Genomic DNA, 14740 nt, shown 5'->3' with positions numbered 1-14740 from the left:
GTTCAACTTCAGGTGGTTGATCCCGCAGCTCACACAAAGCGGCTGATGGGGTCTGACCTGAACATGCTTTACAAGCATGGCAGCCACGTGCTGCCCAAGGGCCTTGCTCTCACTCTTTTAGCAGCTAGAGTTTCAATTTGATTTTGTTGGGAAATTTTTTTTGTTTCCATATTAGGCACTCTTTTTGTATTTAGATGGCAAGGTGTTGTGTCATTAGCAGTCTTAATCTTTGTTAAATCTGTATCTTTCTTTCTGTAAGGTGATAGACATTTTTGCACCAAATGTTCTTCTGCTTCTTCGTGGTGGTTTGGATGATGAATTGTCACTCTGCTCTGTTCCTCAGCCACAGTTTACCCTATACTGAGAATTATTTGTCTAGTTAGTGTTTATCACTATCCTTATAAGATGGAAATGTTTTCTGGTGCTAGATGCAGCACTGGAATCACGATGCACTATATTCACTATGCCCATTACATTCTTTACAGACCTGGTTTATACTTGCAGCAAATGTAGATGAAGTGAGAAATTGCAGAGAGATGTGAAAGTGGATGCTGATTGTTTACTGCTTCTAAGGAACAATTCCTCCCAGTGACATCTATTACAGAAGCTGGGTTTTTCTGAAGCTTTTTTTGCCTTTATCCTGTCTAGACACCTAGCAGTGGGCAAATCTTCACGCCTGAATTTTATCCTATATTTTGTGTCTGACACTGATGTACTCCCTGAACTGCAATCCTTCTAAACCAGCTGAAATTGGATTGCTGTTATCGTGGCTGCTGTGGCATCTCCATCCTTATTCCTCCTCCCTCTCCATGCACCAGAGCCAAGCTGTGTGTTGTATTAGCACCTACCCCAGTGCAATGTGCTGCCGATACCCAAACCTACAGCCTTATGTTTCTCCTGCACTTCAAGGGAATAGCAACTGATGACCTGCAGTATGTAACCAAAGATTTTTCTCTTTGTTTTACCTGTTTATAGGGCCCTGCTGGCAGCCCAGGCCCTCCAGGTGCCAGTGGGACCAAAGGAGAAAAGGTGAGTTGGGATGGGATGCACAGGAGGGATCTGGACACACGTTTGTTGATTCTTCCTTGGGCCCTTGGCAATAGAAATATCAGGGCTGTTGGCCTAACATTTATATCATTTGTGTACAAGTGAAGCTTATATGCATTTCAATGTTTCACTTTCCTGATATTGCTTCAGTCTGAAATGGGTAAAAGTGTCTAGTTATAGCTCCTCTGCTCTTAGTTTAACCCTTGTAGTGGGACAGAGGGAAGTAGGGAGTAGTTTTCTACTGAGGAAGAGGAAATCTTCCTCACCTAAGAAAGGTGAATAGAAATGTCAATATGTTTGTGTCAATGCCAGTTTTCTGACCCAGGAGATGTAGAATGGGCTTAGAAAGTGCCGATCAACTGAGCCCAGCCCCCTTACCTGCAAAATAATTATTCACTGCTCTCAGCAGCAATTTTGACTTCATTAATTTACAGAGTTGATAGAGTTTCCAGGACAGCCATATGTTTCCCTCTCAGGTAGAGGTGATGCTGTGGTTTTGGTATTTCCTACCCAGTTCTTCGGCATGAGTGGAAAGGCATGCCCAGTTCTGAATTTTCTTTCTCCTTTTCTCCTCCAGATAAGGCAGTGAGCCTTATCCAAGAATGCAGAGATCAGAAGTAAATCTCTATCTCCCATTACTTTCCCACTCAGTTGCAACAGTTATAGGTGAGGTTTAAGAAGTACCTACAAGCAGTGTACTTCCACTGAGGTGATAAGCAGCAAGAAATTCTTTGTGCTTCAGCATGTGTGGAGTAGAGAGCAGTCTTGAGTTCATAACACTTCATCCGTATCTCTTGAAATGGCTGAATTTAGGGGTTCCAGAAGATGTTGAGCTCCTTTCTCCATTATTTTCAATGCAGCTGATGTGTGTCTCTTCAGTCCTTCTGGCATAGTATGGTCTCTCTTTAGAATAAATAACAAATAGCAATTAAACATGTCTTAAGAGGAAGAGTATGAATGATATGCTGGGTCGTTCAGAGACCTACATAAGTAATGAACAAATAGAGTATGAAAGGAAGCTATATAATAATTTTTGCATGTCTGTATATAAAGCAAAGGATATACCTTCTGGGTGCTTAGTCTTAAAACATAATAATGATGGACACTGCTGGAGAAAAATGGGCTGGAACAAACTGACAGCCTAGATGGCAAAAATCATGTAAAGAGGATGTAGCATCTCAGTGTCCTGCAAACTTTCATAACATGATTCTTCTCTATAAAATGACTTTGGCAAAACTGTACCATTTCTCACATATTTTCTATTTGTGAAGATTTTTTGCTCATTAACAAACAAAAACATTTTGGCCCCTTAATTCCATCCTGCAGACTCTGTTAGGGATCTAAGAATAAATCAGGTTTATTTGTGTGGTATGCATACACCAATTACAAGATTTTTGAAGCTCAGATTTAATCTTATGATGCATCCAGTGCATCATTCATTTTAAGTCACTAAATGTCATTAAAATCAATGTATAACAACACAGTAACAGAGAACACAACCAGTTCCTACATATATTCATCTGCAGGACAGAGAAAACAGAGTTAATTGGGATTGCATGTTCATATCTATTAATTACAGCATGGTATTGAAAATAAGAATGTACTACAGTAGTTGGAAAACGTACTCAGAGGTTTGATTTTGGTTTATGTTATGTATTGTGCTATATTCTGTTCTGTGTTGGTTTTTTTTTTTTATTTCTTTCATGTTTCCCTGCAGGGTGAACCAGGGCTTCCAGGACTGCCTGGCTCTTTAGTAAGATTTCTTTTTTAGATTTCTCAAACTCTGTAGGCATTATTGCATATGAGAAGAGAAGGTGGAAGCTGGAGGTGGGAGGACTTGATTGAGAGATGTTCTTAAATGTCTTTTCAAAAAAAAGTGAAGTTTAAGACAGTGAAGATTTTTTAAGAAGGCAAGTGATGGGTTCCAACTGCCACAATTTTGGGAATTTTTGAAATGTGAAGATCAGGACTTGAAGAGGCAATGAAAACATTGCCTCACATGCATCAGAGGGAGCAATACTGTGACAAGAATGTGTGGTTTCCAGGACAGTTGCCGAGCTGATTCCTAGTGGCCTTTGGAAAATAGAGCCTGTAAAAGTTATAAAAGCAAATGATATTTCAGAATTTAGTTGAATTAATGAGTGCCTTTGTCATGGGCTGGATGTGAAAGTTGGGATGGGAGACAAAAAAAATGAATTTCTGATGAAAGGGGATGAGCTTCCCTCAACTTTTATCAGAAAACGTCCTGGTGGAATATGAGACAAGTAAGACCTGTTGTGCTGAAATCAGGAAAGCAGTGATAAAAAAGAAAACTGAGAAAACAGGAAAGGGGCGTTGGTCTTTCCTGTGGCACTAGATTTACATGCCTTTGTGCATCTCTCTGCCTTCAGCAATGCCAGAGAAATCACTAGCAGAGATGTAAAGATGTCCAGAGGTTAGTATTGTCTGTATAAAGAGATCATTTCCAAGTGAATGGAGAAAGAAGATTTACTACAATGTATGCAAAGGAGAGGTCTAGAACCCAGGTCTGCAGGGGCTGGTAACAAAACAGTTGGGGAGTATCCCTTTTACTTTCCAAAAAGTAGGATTAAAATTAGGAAACAGCACTCTCAGACTATTGGTAGAAAGCATTAAAGGGCTGGTAATACCATGACGTTAACTGTAGCCCTGTGCCAAAGAAGGACTGGGTGCTAAAGGCAAGAATGAAAGCTGCCTGGTAATCATGAGAAAGGCAACAGGCAATTTCCTTGCTCAGAATGTAGTAGAAAGCAAAGGAGGGAGAAAGAGAGAGCTCTGAAATAAACCTGTTTGGGTAAGAGCTTTTTACTGTCCTGTTTAAATGTGAAATTAGTGACATGGCAGTAGTTGCCAAGAGATTTTGAAAGACACACATAAAACCTGAAAATGAGCTTAAAGTTCCAGGAGGTGGGTGGAGAACTGGTTGAACATGCACCATATCCAAAGTCAGCCTGCTATTTATATGATGCCTTCTGCATCCAATAGATCTTTGTAATTTAAAGTAAGACATGAGCTGGGCAATTTACTAACTTATTTATACCAACGAGATAATGAATTAAGTTCTTACTCTTTATACAGCCACACAAATCGCTTCATAGGTAACTGGGTGAGCAAACCTCGTGGCAAGCTGAGCTGTTTAAATAGAAACTATCCCCCAGCCTGCAAAAGGATTTGAGGAGCTGTAGCAGTTAGTGTGCATCTGGAGGGAACGGCGAGGGGAGAGAAATACACTGTGGGGAACTGTCATACCTCTGGCACCTTCTGCGCTGTCTTTCCTCTTCTTATCCTTTATGACTCTACATTTTTATTGCAGGTGCCTACTGAAGGCCTAAAAGGAGAGCAAGTAAGAGAGATTCAATATCTATTCTTTTGCAAGGATACTTCACGTAGCTCTGTTGCCTGATAGGTTAGATTTTGCTTTAAAATAATACATTAAATTAAAGTGGATAGAACCATTGTCAGGCCATCAAGAATTAAGTTTTCTTATTTACAGTGGATAAAATTAATAAGAAAGGAAAAAGGGCAATGTCCTTTTCAGATTCAGTGAATCTAACATGAATGAGAAGTATAAACTGAGGTGTCAGCTATACGTTTCTTTACGTCCAGAGAAGTGTTAATATGAAACTTGAACTATTCGGACTTAATGCTGAGTTTGTCACTGAACCTGGGCACTCAAATAGGATAGACACCTGTTGCTTCAGTCTGTTAGTCCTACATATAAATAAAATATATTTTAATTTTGATTTTGTGTTGGTAGGCATATAATTCGTATGTAACTCTTATTTCACATAATGATATGCATCATATAAGTGATACTTTACAGCCCTTTGCAGCTGTGCTGGCTTGAGGGAAATGCCTGTGGAAGCCATTTTTGCAAGAATTGCTTTTCACCACCACTGAACTCCAACCCACAGTGTTTTGTTGGAAAATCTGTGATAGCCCAATGTCTTCGGATGAGTTACTACCTTTGAAAAATAAAGAGCTAGTTACAGATAAATGCCTGCTGAGCGTGGGTGGATCCGTCTGTGTGCAGTCTAATGAGTGCTGATTATTCAAGTAACCAAAGGATTAAACAGAAAACCAGCTGGTCTCTGCACTGGTTCTTCAGGACCTATGAGGAAAGGGGTTGTATAGGTCCTGTAAAGATGTCCAACATGACTAATGTTATTTTTCATACAGATTTTTTAACATTAAAAAAAATATTTCTGTAGGGAAAGCCTGGGCCACGAGGACCACAAGGCCAACCTGGATTTCCTGGACCTCCGGTAAGTTGTTTTTTTCACTCCTTGCCATTTCCAGAAACAGATACTCAGACTGGTATGAGGCATACAGGCAAAATTTTATATATTATTCAGGCACTAAGATTTTAGATTGCCCCCGTCCTCCTGCTTTCTTCACTGTTGAGAGAAGGCCTCCTGCTGTGGATGGCCACTCTGGGCACATAGAGGTGACACCCAGGACATGGGCAGTCATTGCACAGAGACAGATTTTGCCTCAAGGCTGTTGTCATGAAGAACCTGATTGTCTTTCTGTTTCTAATGTCCTGAAGAGCTGTATGGGCGTTCAATGCATCTCAGAGAGACACTCACTGTTAACTTGTAAGTTGTCGTAATGGATGTAAGGGAATGGTTGCTTTAAAACGGGTTGGCTTTATGCCCCAGTGTCGTGGCTAAAATATTTTGTGGGTGAAAAATGAGAATTGGGTATGCATGTTTATGCTTCGACACCATTTTTGCAACAATTTAGACATATCAGCATTGTCACTTTTGACTTAATTGTAGCTTATTCTAGTTATATTTTTATATATGTAATATATATAAAATATATTTTATAACCCAGCTCTGCAGGAAATCTCTGTTCAGACTGTCACTGCTGTCTCATTTGCAAATATTCTTACTTCCTCCTTTTTGAATTGTTTGTTGCGTTCCACTGTTGATTGGGTTTTGTAAAATTGATGGTGTTGTGAAACTGCATTACTTAGGTAAATCTGGTTTAAATTATGTAATTTAGATATAGTTGTGTGCCCTGTATTTAATCAGGGAGTTGTCGCTTTTCTCTGTCCTGTTTTCTTACTCTCTTCTGCTCACAGGACAACATAATTATCAGCTAGGAGTTGTCTAGGTAGCCATGCAGTAATGGTAGCATAAGCCAGCTGGGAAATGGTTATACAGTTCATTAGCTTTTCCTACTCAGTTAACTTTCTAAAACTTTTCTCTTTTAAAGGGAGAGGCTGGTCCAGAAGGCAAACCTGGAGTCCCTGGTTTACCAGGTCAAAGGGTGAGTTGCCGTTTTTATTTAATGTAAGTCTCAAGAGGCTGGGCACAACTTTGTTCAATAAGGTTTGGTACTTTGACCCACTTTACATATACTTTTCTACTTATTTAAGGATTCTGGAGGCCCAGATCCTTTCCTCTCTTCCTTCTTTATGGTCCAGCAACGTTCAGTACCTCTTGGAGTCCACAGGTTGTATGCAATGCCCTGTGGGACCCTAGGAAAATTTCTTTCTTGTCATTTGCTCTCCTGTCTTTATATCTGCTCATTGCCGCCAAGAGGATTCTTGATATGACTCTGAGTGTGTAGAACCACTAGTAATATGGACAGGTTGAAAGTTCAGAGAAATGCTGTTGTCCTGGAAGTCAAATAAATGTAAAGACACTTGCATTACTTATTATTTTTGGTTCTGTTTGGTCTGTACTCAAACAGAAGGTCCCACAAAATGAGAGATAGTATACCATTCTCTGCCAGAAGTTTAGATAGTTTCCTCTTGTTAAAAAAAAAAAAAAAAAAAGAATACTGGATTTTCTCTGACTCAGAGTTACATTTGGAATATTTGAGTACTGATAAAAAGTGAAATTTATGGTGGGCCTGATATTATTACATGCATACTCTGAACCTGCCTTTCCTTGCTTCAGACCATTTGTATGAAGAACATCTCACTAGACAACAGATAAGGGTGGAAGTGAGACACCTGTTTAACTGTTGTGGAGGCAGTCACTTCAGTCTCAGTACTGTGGTTTGATGGGTTACTTTTTAAACTACTTACAGAGACTTGGTCGTAGTTGAATCCATTGAGGAGATCATGGGGGTTGCCCGTAATGCTTTTTGCAGTTGAGTCAGCACCGGTGCTGTTAGAAGACTGGGTGTGCAAGTGCTACTTGTGAGCATGGGAGGGTTATGGAGAGAGGACAGCACAGGGAAGGGATATATACCTTGGTAGGTGGTTCACCACAGACTTGACATTGAATTGCATGACATTAAATTGAGCTGTATGTGACTTCTATGAATCTTCTCCTTGGGAAGATGGGGCACACAGTCTTGTGTTAATCCCACAGTGAAAAAGGGCATTTACTTGCTTTCTTGTACTTTTTCAGTCTTTAGAAAATACCACCTTATCACTTTAGCCACTAACTGTGCTGTGCTTTACTTAGGAGTTGACAAGTTTTGAATTGTCCTGGTTTTAAAGCCTGCTATGAAACATTGTTTCTTCAATAAGATTAACAGAGCACGTTAGCTGGGTGAAGGACAGCGATCCCTCAGGTTCTGCAACAGGGCACAAAATGCTCCTGCTAATGATCATTTGATTAGAGATGTCATTTGATCCATACTGTCTTTGAATGTTTCCCTAGACTTTTTTGTGCCTAGCTAGTTAGACTACTTCTCCTAAGGGTCTTTATTAGGCACCAGGCATCTTAGGTAGAGATATATATATATATATTTTAAATAAAGGCCATTATTCACTGACTGAATGTGAGATGAATCAAAGTCCTGGCCTTGGTGGATCTACATGGATAACCTACGTGTGGGAGAGAGAACAGATTAGCAGATACTACTGATTCACCATTAATGCAGTTCTTGACAAAGTACAAACATAAATCCAGGCATTGATTACCATCTTACATAAATTTGGCTGCAGAAAGCAAGTATCTCTCTAGACAGGCTTAGAAGTTAAAATGCCAAGAACAGTAATGTCAAATATCTGTTTGAGCCTAGCTTTGAATGACTGGCTTTGAGGTGAGGGCATGCTCTGAAGGCACAGCTCAGAGTTGTAATGAGCCCTGAATGCTGCTCTCCAGCAGCATAGCCTGGTGTTGAGGACATGATGCCTCAGTATCATTTGTGGCTCCTGCCCTGGCTTGTTGTAAGACTTGACTTGCTGGCTGGATATTAGGAAAAATTTCTCCACTGAAAAATTTCTTCTGGCTCCCCAGGGAAGTGGTGGAGTCACCATCCCTGGAGGTATTTAAAAGATGTGTAGATGTGGCATTTATGGACATGGTTTAGTGGTGGACTTGGCAACGCCGATTAACAGTTGGACCTAATCTTAAGGGTTTTTTTCAACCTAGATGATTCTATGATTCTAAACTATTCTATGATTTTATTCTAAGACACACTCATTGCTTCTGCACCTCCTGTGAGCAGGAGTGTAAGACTGTACAGGTATGTGATCAAACCAAACAGCCAGAGCAGCAGTGTGAGCATCAAGTTGTTTAACACTGAGCATTTTCTGCAGCACACCTTTGGGTCATGCCAAATAATTGTCTCCTACAAATGTCCCTGCAGTGCAAGGTGACTGTATTTGGCAGGTTGGGTAACAAAGGCAATCCTTATTTGTGAGGAAGGTTTACTGGCATGCTAAGGCCAGAAAAATCAGACATAGCTAGAGGCAGATTTGGGATTCCTTTTTAGCAGACCTGTGTAGAACAGATGAAATTCACTGTCTGCTTGCCTGGTCCCTCTACTCTTATACTGGTGAGGTTTCAAGATATGATGCTGCACCAGTTTATATCGCCTGAAAATTTGGTTCCTCAGGTACTTTTTAAATATTCTGCACTACTGTCTTGTAACAAAAGGGATAGATTACGGTGCAACATTGACTTCAAGACACTTTCCAAGTAGCATGCTCCAAAGGGACTGATGTGTTTTGCAGTATGATTCGACCTCAGTTTTGCATTATGGTCCTCAACCAAGATGTAAATGAAGTCAGCACACACACAGAGTCCCTGTCATGACTCAGGGATGCAGACATGACCATTTCTTGGAGTTCTTAGAAGTGTGCAGTGCTTTAGTTAGCTGTAACACAGCTGGAACAAACCACTAATGGACTAAAGGCATGTTTGGAACCATTTCATAGAGGAATTCATGTCTCATAACACGGTTCACTGGAAATGAAGGACTCTGATCTGTGCAAAGGCAGAGGCAATGTTGGCTGGTGTAAGAAATATAATGCAAGAGCCACCTACACAGTGTATAGATTTCATAGAAGATTACATACTGTGCCAAATACTCCAGTGACAGTTTGGCTGACAGGAATAGGGTCATACATCTTGGAAAGATTTCTAGGAAAAGAGGAAGTATGATGTTCTTTAGGCCTGAAGTTGCTGTTCCTGTTATTGCTGAAGAAATAAAAAAATACATGTGATAATACAGTTGCCAATAAACAAGACATAATCTTTAGAGTCACCATTTTAGAGTAAAGAAAGTGTCAGTTTCATTTTTTTTAAGATGGCTACTGCAAGCTTAATCTTTCATTTAAATGTGTTCATCATGCTTGCATAAATGTTTTACCATCACCGTTGCTTAGACTGCACATTTCTTGGAGCAGTTGCAAAGTCTTCTGCGGATGTGTGATACTGGTATGCTTGAATAAGTAACTGGGGTGAAGAAGCCCTCTCATCATGGCTTCTGATGGTCCAAAGCTTCTTCTGGACTTGGTATTACAGATTGCTTGAGACCATGCTTAAGACCAAGAACCAGTATTAGCTCAGTACTGGGGCCAGTCCTGTTTAATATCTTTATTGATGATCTGGATGAGGGGTTTGAGTGCACCCTCAGGAAGATTGCAGGTGACACCAAGTTGGGCAGGAGTGGTGATCTGTTTGAGGGCAGACAGGCTCTGCAGAGGGACCTGAACAGGCTGGACTGATGGGCCAAGGCCAGTTGTATGAGGTTCAACAAGGCTCAGTGCCGGGTCCTGCACTTGGGTCACAACAACCCCAGGCAATGCTACAGGTTTGGGCAGAGCGGCTGGAAAGCTGCCCAGCAGAAAAGGACCTGGGGGTGCTGGTTGACAGCTGGCTGAACATGAGCCAGCAGTGTGCCCAGGTGGCCAAGGAGGCCAAAGGTACCCTGGCTTGTATCAGACACAGTGTGGCCAGCAGGACAGGGGCAGTGATTGTCCTCCTGTACTGGGCACTGATGAGGCTGCCCCTTGAATCCTGTGTTCAGTTTTGGGCCCCTCACTTCAACACATACATTTTGGTGCTGGAGCATGTCTGGAGAAGGGCGACAGAGCTGGTGAAAGGTCTAGAGTCTTATGAGGAGCAGCTGAGGGACCTGGGGTCGTTTAGCCTGGAGGAAAGGAGGCCCAGGGGAGACCTTATTGCTCTCTACAACTACCTGAAAGGAGGCTGTAAACAGGTGAAGGTAGGTCAGTTCTCCCAGATAACAAGTGATAGGACAAGAGAAAACAGCCTCAAGTTGCCAGGGGAGGTTTAGACTGGATATTAGGAAAAATGTCTTCCCTGAAAGGGTTGTCAAGTGCTGGAACAGGCTGCCCAGGGAAGTGGTTGAGTCATCATCACTGGAGATACTTAAAAGACATAGATGTAGCACTTGGGGACATGGTTTAGTGGTGGACTTGCAGTGTTAGGTTAACGGTTGGACTCGATGATCTCAAGGGTCTTTTCCAACCTAAATGAGTCTATGATTCTGTTCTCTGTCTCTGTTGCCTTTTGAGGGCTTGCCACCAAATCAGTCGTGTTATCTGCAAGCATTAAGAACTTTAGATATAGTCCAGCCATACCCAGGAGGTCACCTCCAAATCATTTAGAGCAACATGGTGTTGCTCTCAGACAAACTTTCAAGCAGTTATGGACAAGAGAGGAGCACACTCACAGCTGTTCTCAAAAGCAGAAGGGTCACTGGTGAGTCATGAAAAGTGTGTCTGAATGCTGGGATTTGCAGCTTTGCAGGAGGATGGGATCTGAGGGATCAGAGGACAGTCTGAAGAAGATACTACAGGACTTTAATTGGCATTAGAAAAAGAAAGGCCCCTGAGCTGGCTGGAGGATGTGGTAGAGCATGTTTCTAATGTTTTGTTTAGAAAAAAAAAAAGGAAAGTAGGCATGTTTGCGGACAGAGAGTGAAGGGAATGTTGTGCTCTAAAAAAAGCTGATGGTATTATAGAGATCTTTTTCCCAAATTTATCATAAGTTGAGCTTGCTGTATATGAACCTCTTCCTCCTGCAGCCCATTCCCAGGAGCTCTGATATGGACCATGTGTTTTTGGTGTAACTATAATAATGCACGCTCACAGCCATAGCTCTTTAACTTGGAAAGCTAATTGGAAGGCTGCTTACGTTTTGTGGAGTAGCCCACTAGTGGAAGCACACTAAGGGGAGCATAAGCTGGGAAGACAGATTGTCTTTTGGACATTTAAAAGCACTTCTCTGTTAGCCTGCTTTAATTGCAGGTCTTGAAGTGTTTTATAGACACAGAAAAAAATGTGCTATCTCCCTGGTACATCTGCTGGACTGCTAATCTGACGATTCACATCCATCGTTTGATCCTGATGGGGGACAGGAGATAACAACTACAACTGGAACCAAACAACTGGGTTATGTTCATTTTACTAGGCAGCTGCTTCTTCTAAGTGTCTGGCACCTGACGTCTCTATTTTGACAATGATACCCTCATATCAAAAGCATACAGTGGGAAGAAAGAAGTTTTGCTGGTTTTATGTGTCCCATAAGACCTTTGAGTGATAGGCAGTACTGTCTCCCTGATTTTACTAAAACTGCCTGAAAAAGAGTAGAAATCTGAGAGTCTAGTTTAATTTTAGGGTGGTTTTGTGTTTTTTTTTCTCTCTTTCTGTCCTCTTCTTTCTTCTGTGAAACTGAAGAGAACTGAAGTACTTTGCTTCCACATTGAAGTTTTTTGACACCTGATCTGCTGAAATATTTGTTGGAAATAAACCCAACTTTTTTTGCTTGATGGACACAAAAGATGCAGATGTATGGCATGTTCCTGGAAAGCACGCAGATCTTTGGGTAATCCATCCTAAACACAGAGTTCTTCTGAAGCATGCTCAATAACTTAGTTTTCAAGGATTTGCGTCTTATTGACACAAATTCATTCAAGGGATTGAAATTTCAGAAGAACACCAAGAGAAAATGTTTATTCTATAGCAGAACTTTCTACACATGCATGAGGTGGCAGCTGCCCAAACCCATTTTGGGTTTGACGTGCTGTACTGCAGCCTAGCTTTCTAAATTCGCTTTTTCAAAATTTTCCCATGTTCCAAGAACAGTCAGTACAAAAGAAAAGAAAAACCCAGGGTATCGTAGGATATTAAAAACACTCATGGGAAAAAGTTTTAAAGGAAATTGTCTTTTTTAAAAAGGTAACCTTTAATGACTGTCCATCCCCATGTTTAAGACTTCAATGTACATGAGTCAGGCAGATAAGTAATAGTAATTCCCCATTTTTCAAGTTACTTCATGCACAAAATAATTTATATGAAGCATGGAATGAGAGCAAATTGGATGTAGAAACAGAGATAACTTTGAAAAAATTTACTGCAGGACCCTTTTTTTGTGAGTTAATTGCAAAGTTCAGTGTCACGGTCCAGCAGGTTGGAGGCCAGAGGAGGCCAGCTCTAGCAGTGAATTACAAAGGGGTGTCTTCTGCATCTTTAATTCAGCTGTCATGTTTCAGCAGGTTTTCATGTTCAACAATTCATGAATGTTTATTGCTGAAGTCAGAGCAGCACAAAAAGCTTAACAGACCTTTCTTGACTCTTTATAACTAGATTACAAGGCTATGGGTCTATGTAAATGGTGCATAGTTGTTTCACAATAGTCCGTAAAGGATCCTGTTAAAATTGGGGACTACTGGTTTCAGGGCACACCCTCCACCCAGAAAAGATGTGTTAAAGAGCACTTGCCAACACAGGAAAGGTTAATCCCTCTTAGTTGCCATGGGGAAGATGAATTTATCACACCTCTGGAGAGCTGCTGAGCTCTTCTTTGTGCTTTTGATAGAGGAACAGGAATACGTGTATTTGACTGTCCCCTTCCTGATCCACCTCTCTCCTGTCTAAGAGGGTTGTTGCATAGATGTTCCTGTTCTGGCCAGTCACAATTTGAAATGGGCAGTCAACACTGTTTCAACTCTTATTTCTCTGTGTATGAACTCCCCTTGATTTGAACTAACTTAGACTTGCAGGGTCCAAGGGAAAGAGCTTGGTCTCTCCAGGGAGAGACACATACATAATCCAGGAGAGAAAGGAGAATGTTTGCCCAGCAAATTGAGCAGACTTTTTGGAAGGAGCCAGTCCCAAAGTGCAATCTCTCTCAATGTCCAGAAGTCCTTACAGGCCTTTTTTTCCTGTGTCACAGTAGTCCCAATAATCACCCATAAGCTGGCCAGCCCTCATGGTATTTGCATCCTCAGGATAAGGAGATTTTCTCACTCTGTAATTTATTGTCATTGCTTGATACATATGGAGACTAAAAGGCTAAGGGGCCTCAAACCGATTATCATTGCTGTGTTTGTTCTGGCTTCTCTAGTAACGTAGAGGTAAAAGGACAGGGCTGAAAGGGGTAATCCTAACATCCCATATAGTTTACAGAGGAAATAGTTGGCATTTATACTAGCAGTCATATTCATTCACAATTAAGGATGCTTCCTATGCACTTGGTACCAAATCCACACCTGTTCCTGGGGCCAAACCTCAAAGAAAAACATGCTATGAAAATATATGGCCACTCTGGCTATTGAACAGCAAGATGAGATATGTTCTTGGGCTATGATACCTTTCAAAATTTTCCCTCTCGCAGAGTGGGGCCCACATTTTTACTTGGTTCCCTGTGTTCCATATAGTAGACACCTTTCTGATGGATGGTTGTGTTTGTATGTATTTGCGGGTGCTTGAAATATTCAGATGATGTTGCCTGCCCTGGCAAAGTTCAATCATGCAGAAATCGAAACGTAAGCAAAGCAACAGAAAGAAGTAAAAAGGGATTGATGGCATACTTTAAATCCAGAGTGATGCTGTAATTGTCAGTGAGGCAAATATATCTATTTCCAATAAAACACACATTTTTAAGTGTACTATTTTTCAAATTGTTGATGAAAGCAAATGACATATTTCATATAGTCAAAGAATACACATTCTTACATGCTTACCTGATTCTTGCTATAAGTAACAGAGCATAATTGCTGGTTTTCTCTGTCATATTATTAGGCGATGTGACATTTTGCTGAGCTTTGCTCTCATAGGTATAATTTCTCCCAGCAAGTATTTCTGTACTTTATAGACAGGCTGTAATGTTGTGGAGAGAACCTGTTGTAGTTTGATTTTGGCTAACTTCTGCACGATCAAAATGTTCCCTTCACAATGGGAAATTACACTCTCACCCTCTCTGTCGGTATAATTACATGCTGCTTTAAGGAATCTGTGTGTTTTGAAAAGCACCAAAGCTTCTCAGCATTATACCCAAGGAAAGGATAGGCTCCTCTCACATCTCTCATTGCTGCCTTGGATTAGCATGCCTGGTCATCAGCATGGAGACAGAGCAATGGGGGTATACTTGTAACAGGAGGCAAAACATGTCCGTCCTCTGCTTTCTTGGCTTTTGAGATTGATATCGGGAGGAGGTGGTGCTGCTACAAA

At 41.1% G+C, this 14740-nt stretch overlaps 1 protein-coding gene across 1 annotated transcript in view; it reads left to right on the top strand.

Annotated features, from left to right (window-relative positions):
• Nucleotides 1–14740, top strand: part of COL22A1 (collagen type XXII alpha 1 chain) — a 237337-nt gene that overhangs the window by 143665 nt on the left and 78932 nt on the right. Inside the window, exons 19-23 of the mRNA XM_055800757.1 lie at nt 976–1029; nt 2765–2800; nt 4379–4408; nt 5277–5330; nt 6289–6342. Coding sequence (XP_055656732.1) covers nt 976–1029; nt 2765–2800; nt 4379–4408; nt 5277–5330; nt 6289–6342 — 228 coding nt within the window. The remainder of the gene's footprint in view (nt 1–975; nt 1030–2764; nt 2801–4378; nt 4409–5276; nt 5331–6288; nt 6343–14740) is intronic.

The sequence above is a fragment of the Falco peregrinus genome, chromosome 3 (assembly GCF_023634155.1).
Source record: "Falco peregrinus isolate bFalPer1 chromosome 3, bFalPer1.pri, whole genome shotgun sequence".
Lineage (NCBI taxonomy): Eukaryota > Metazoa > Chordata > Aves > Falconiformes > Falconidae > Falco > Falco peregrinus.
The sequence above is the reverse complement of the archived record's forward strand: the minus strand, read 5'-3'. Positions and strand labels throughout refer to the sequence as shown.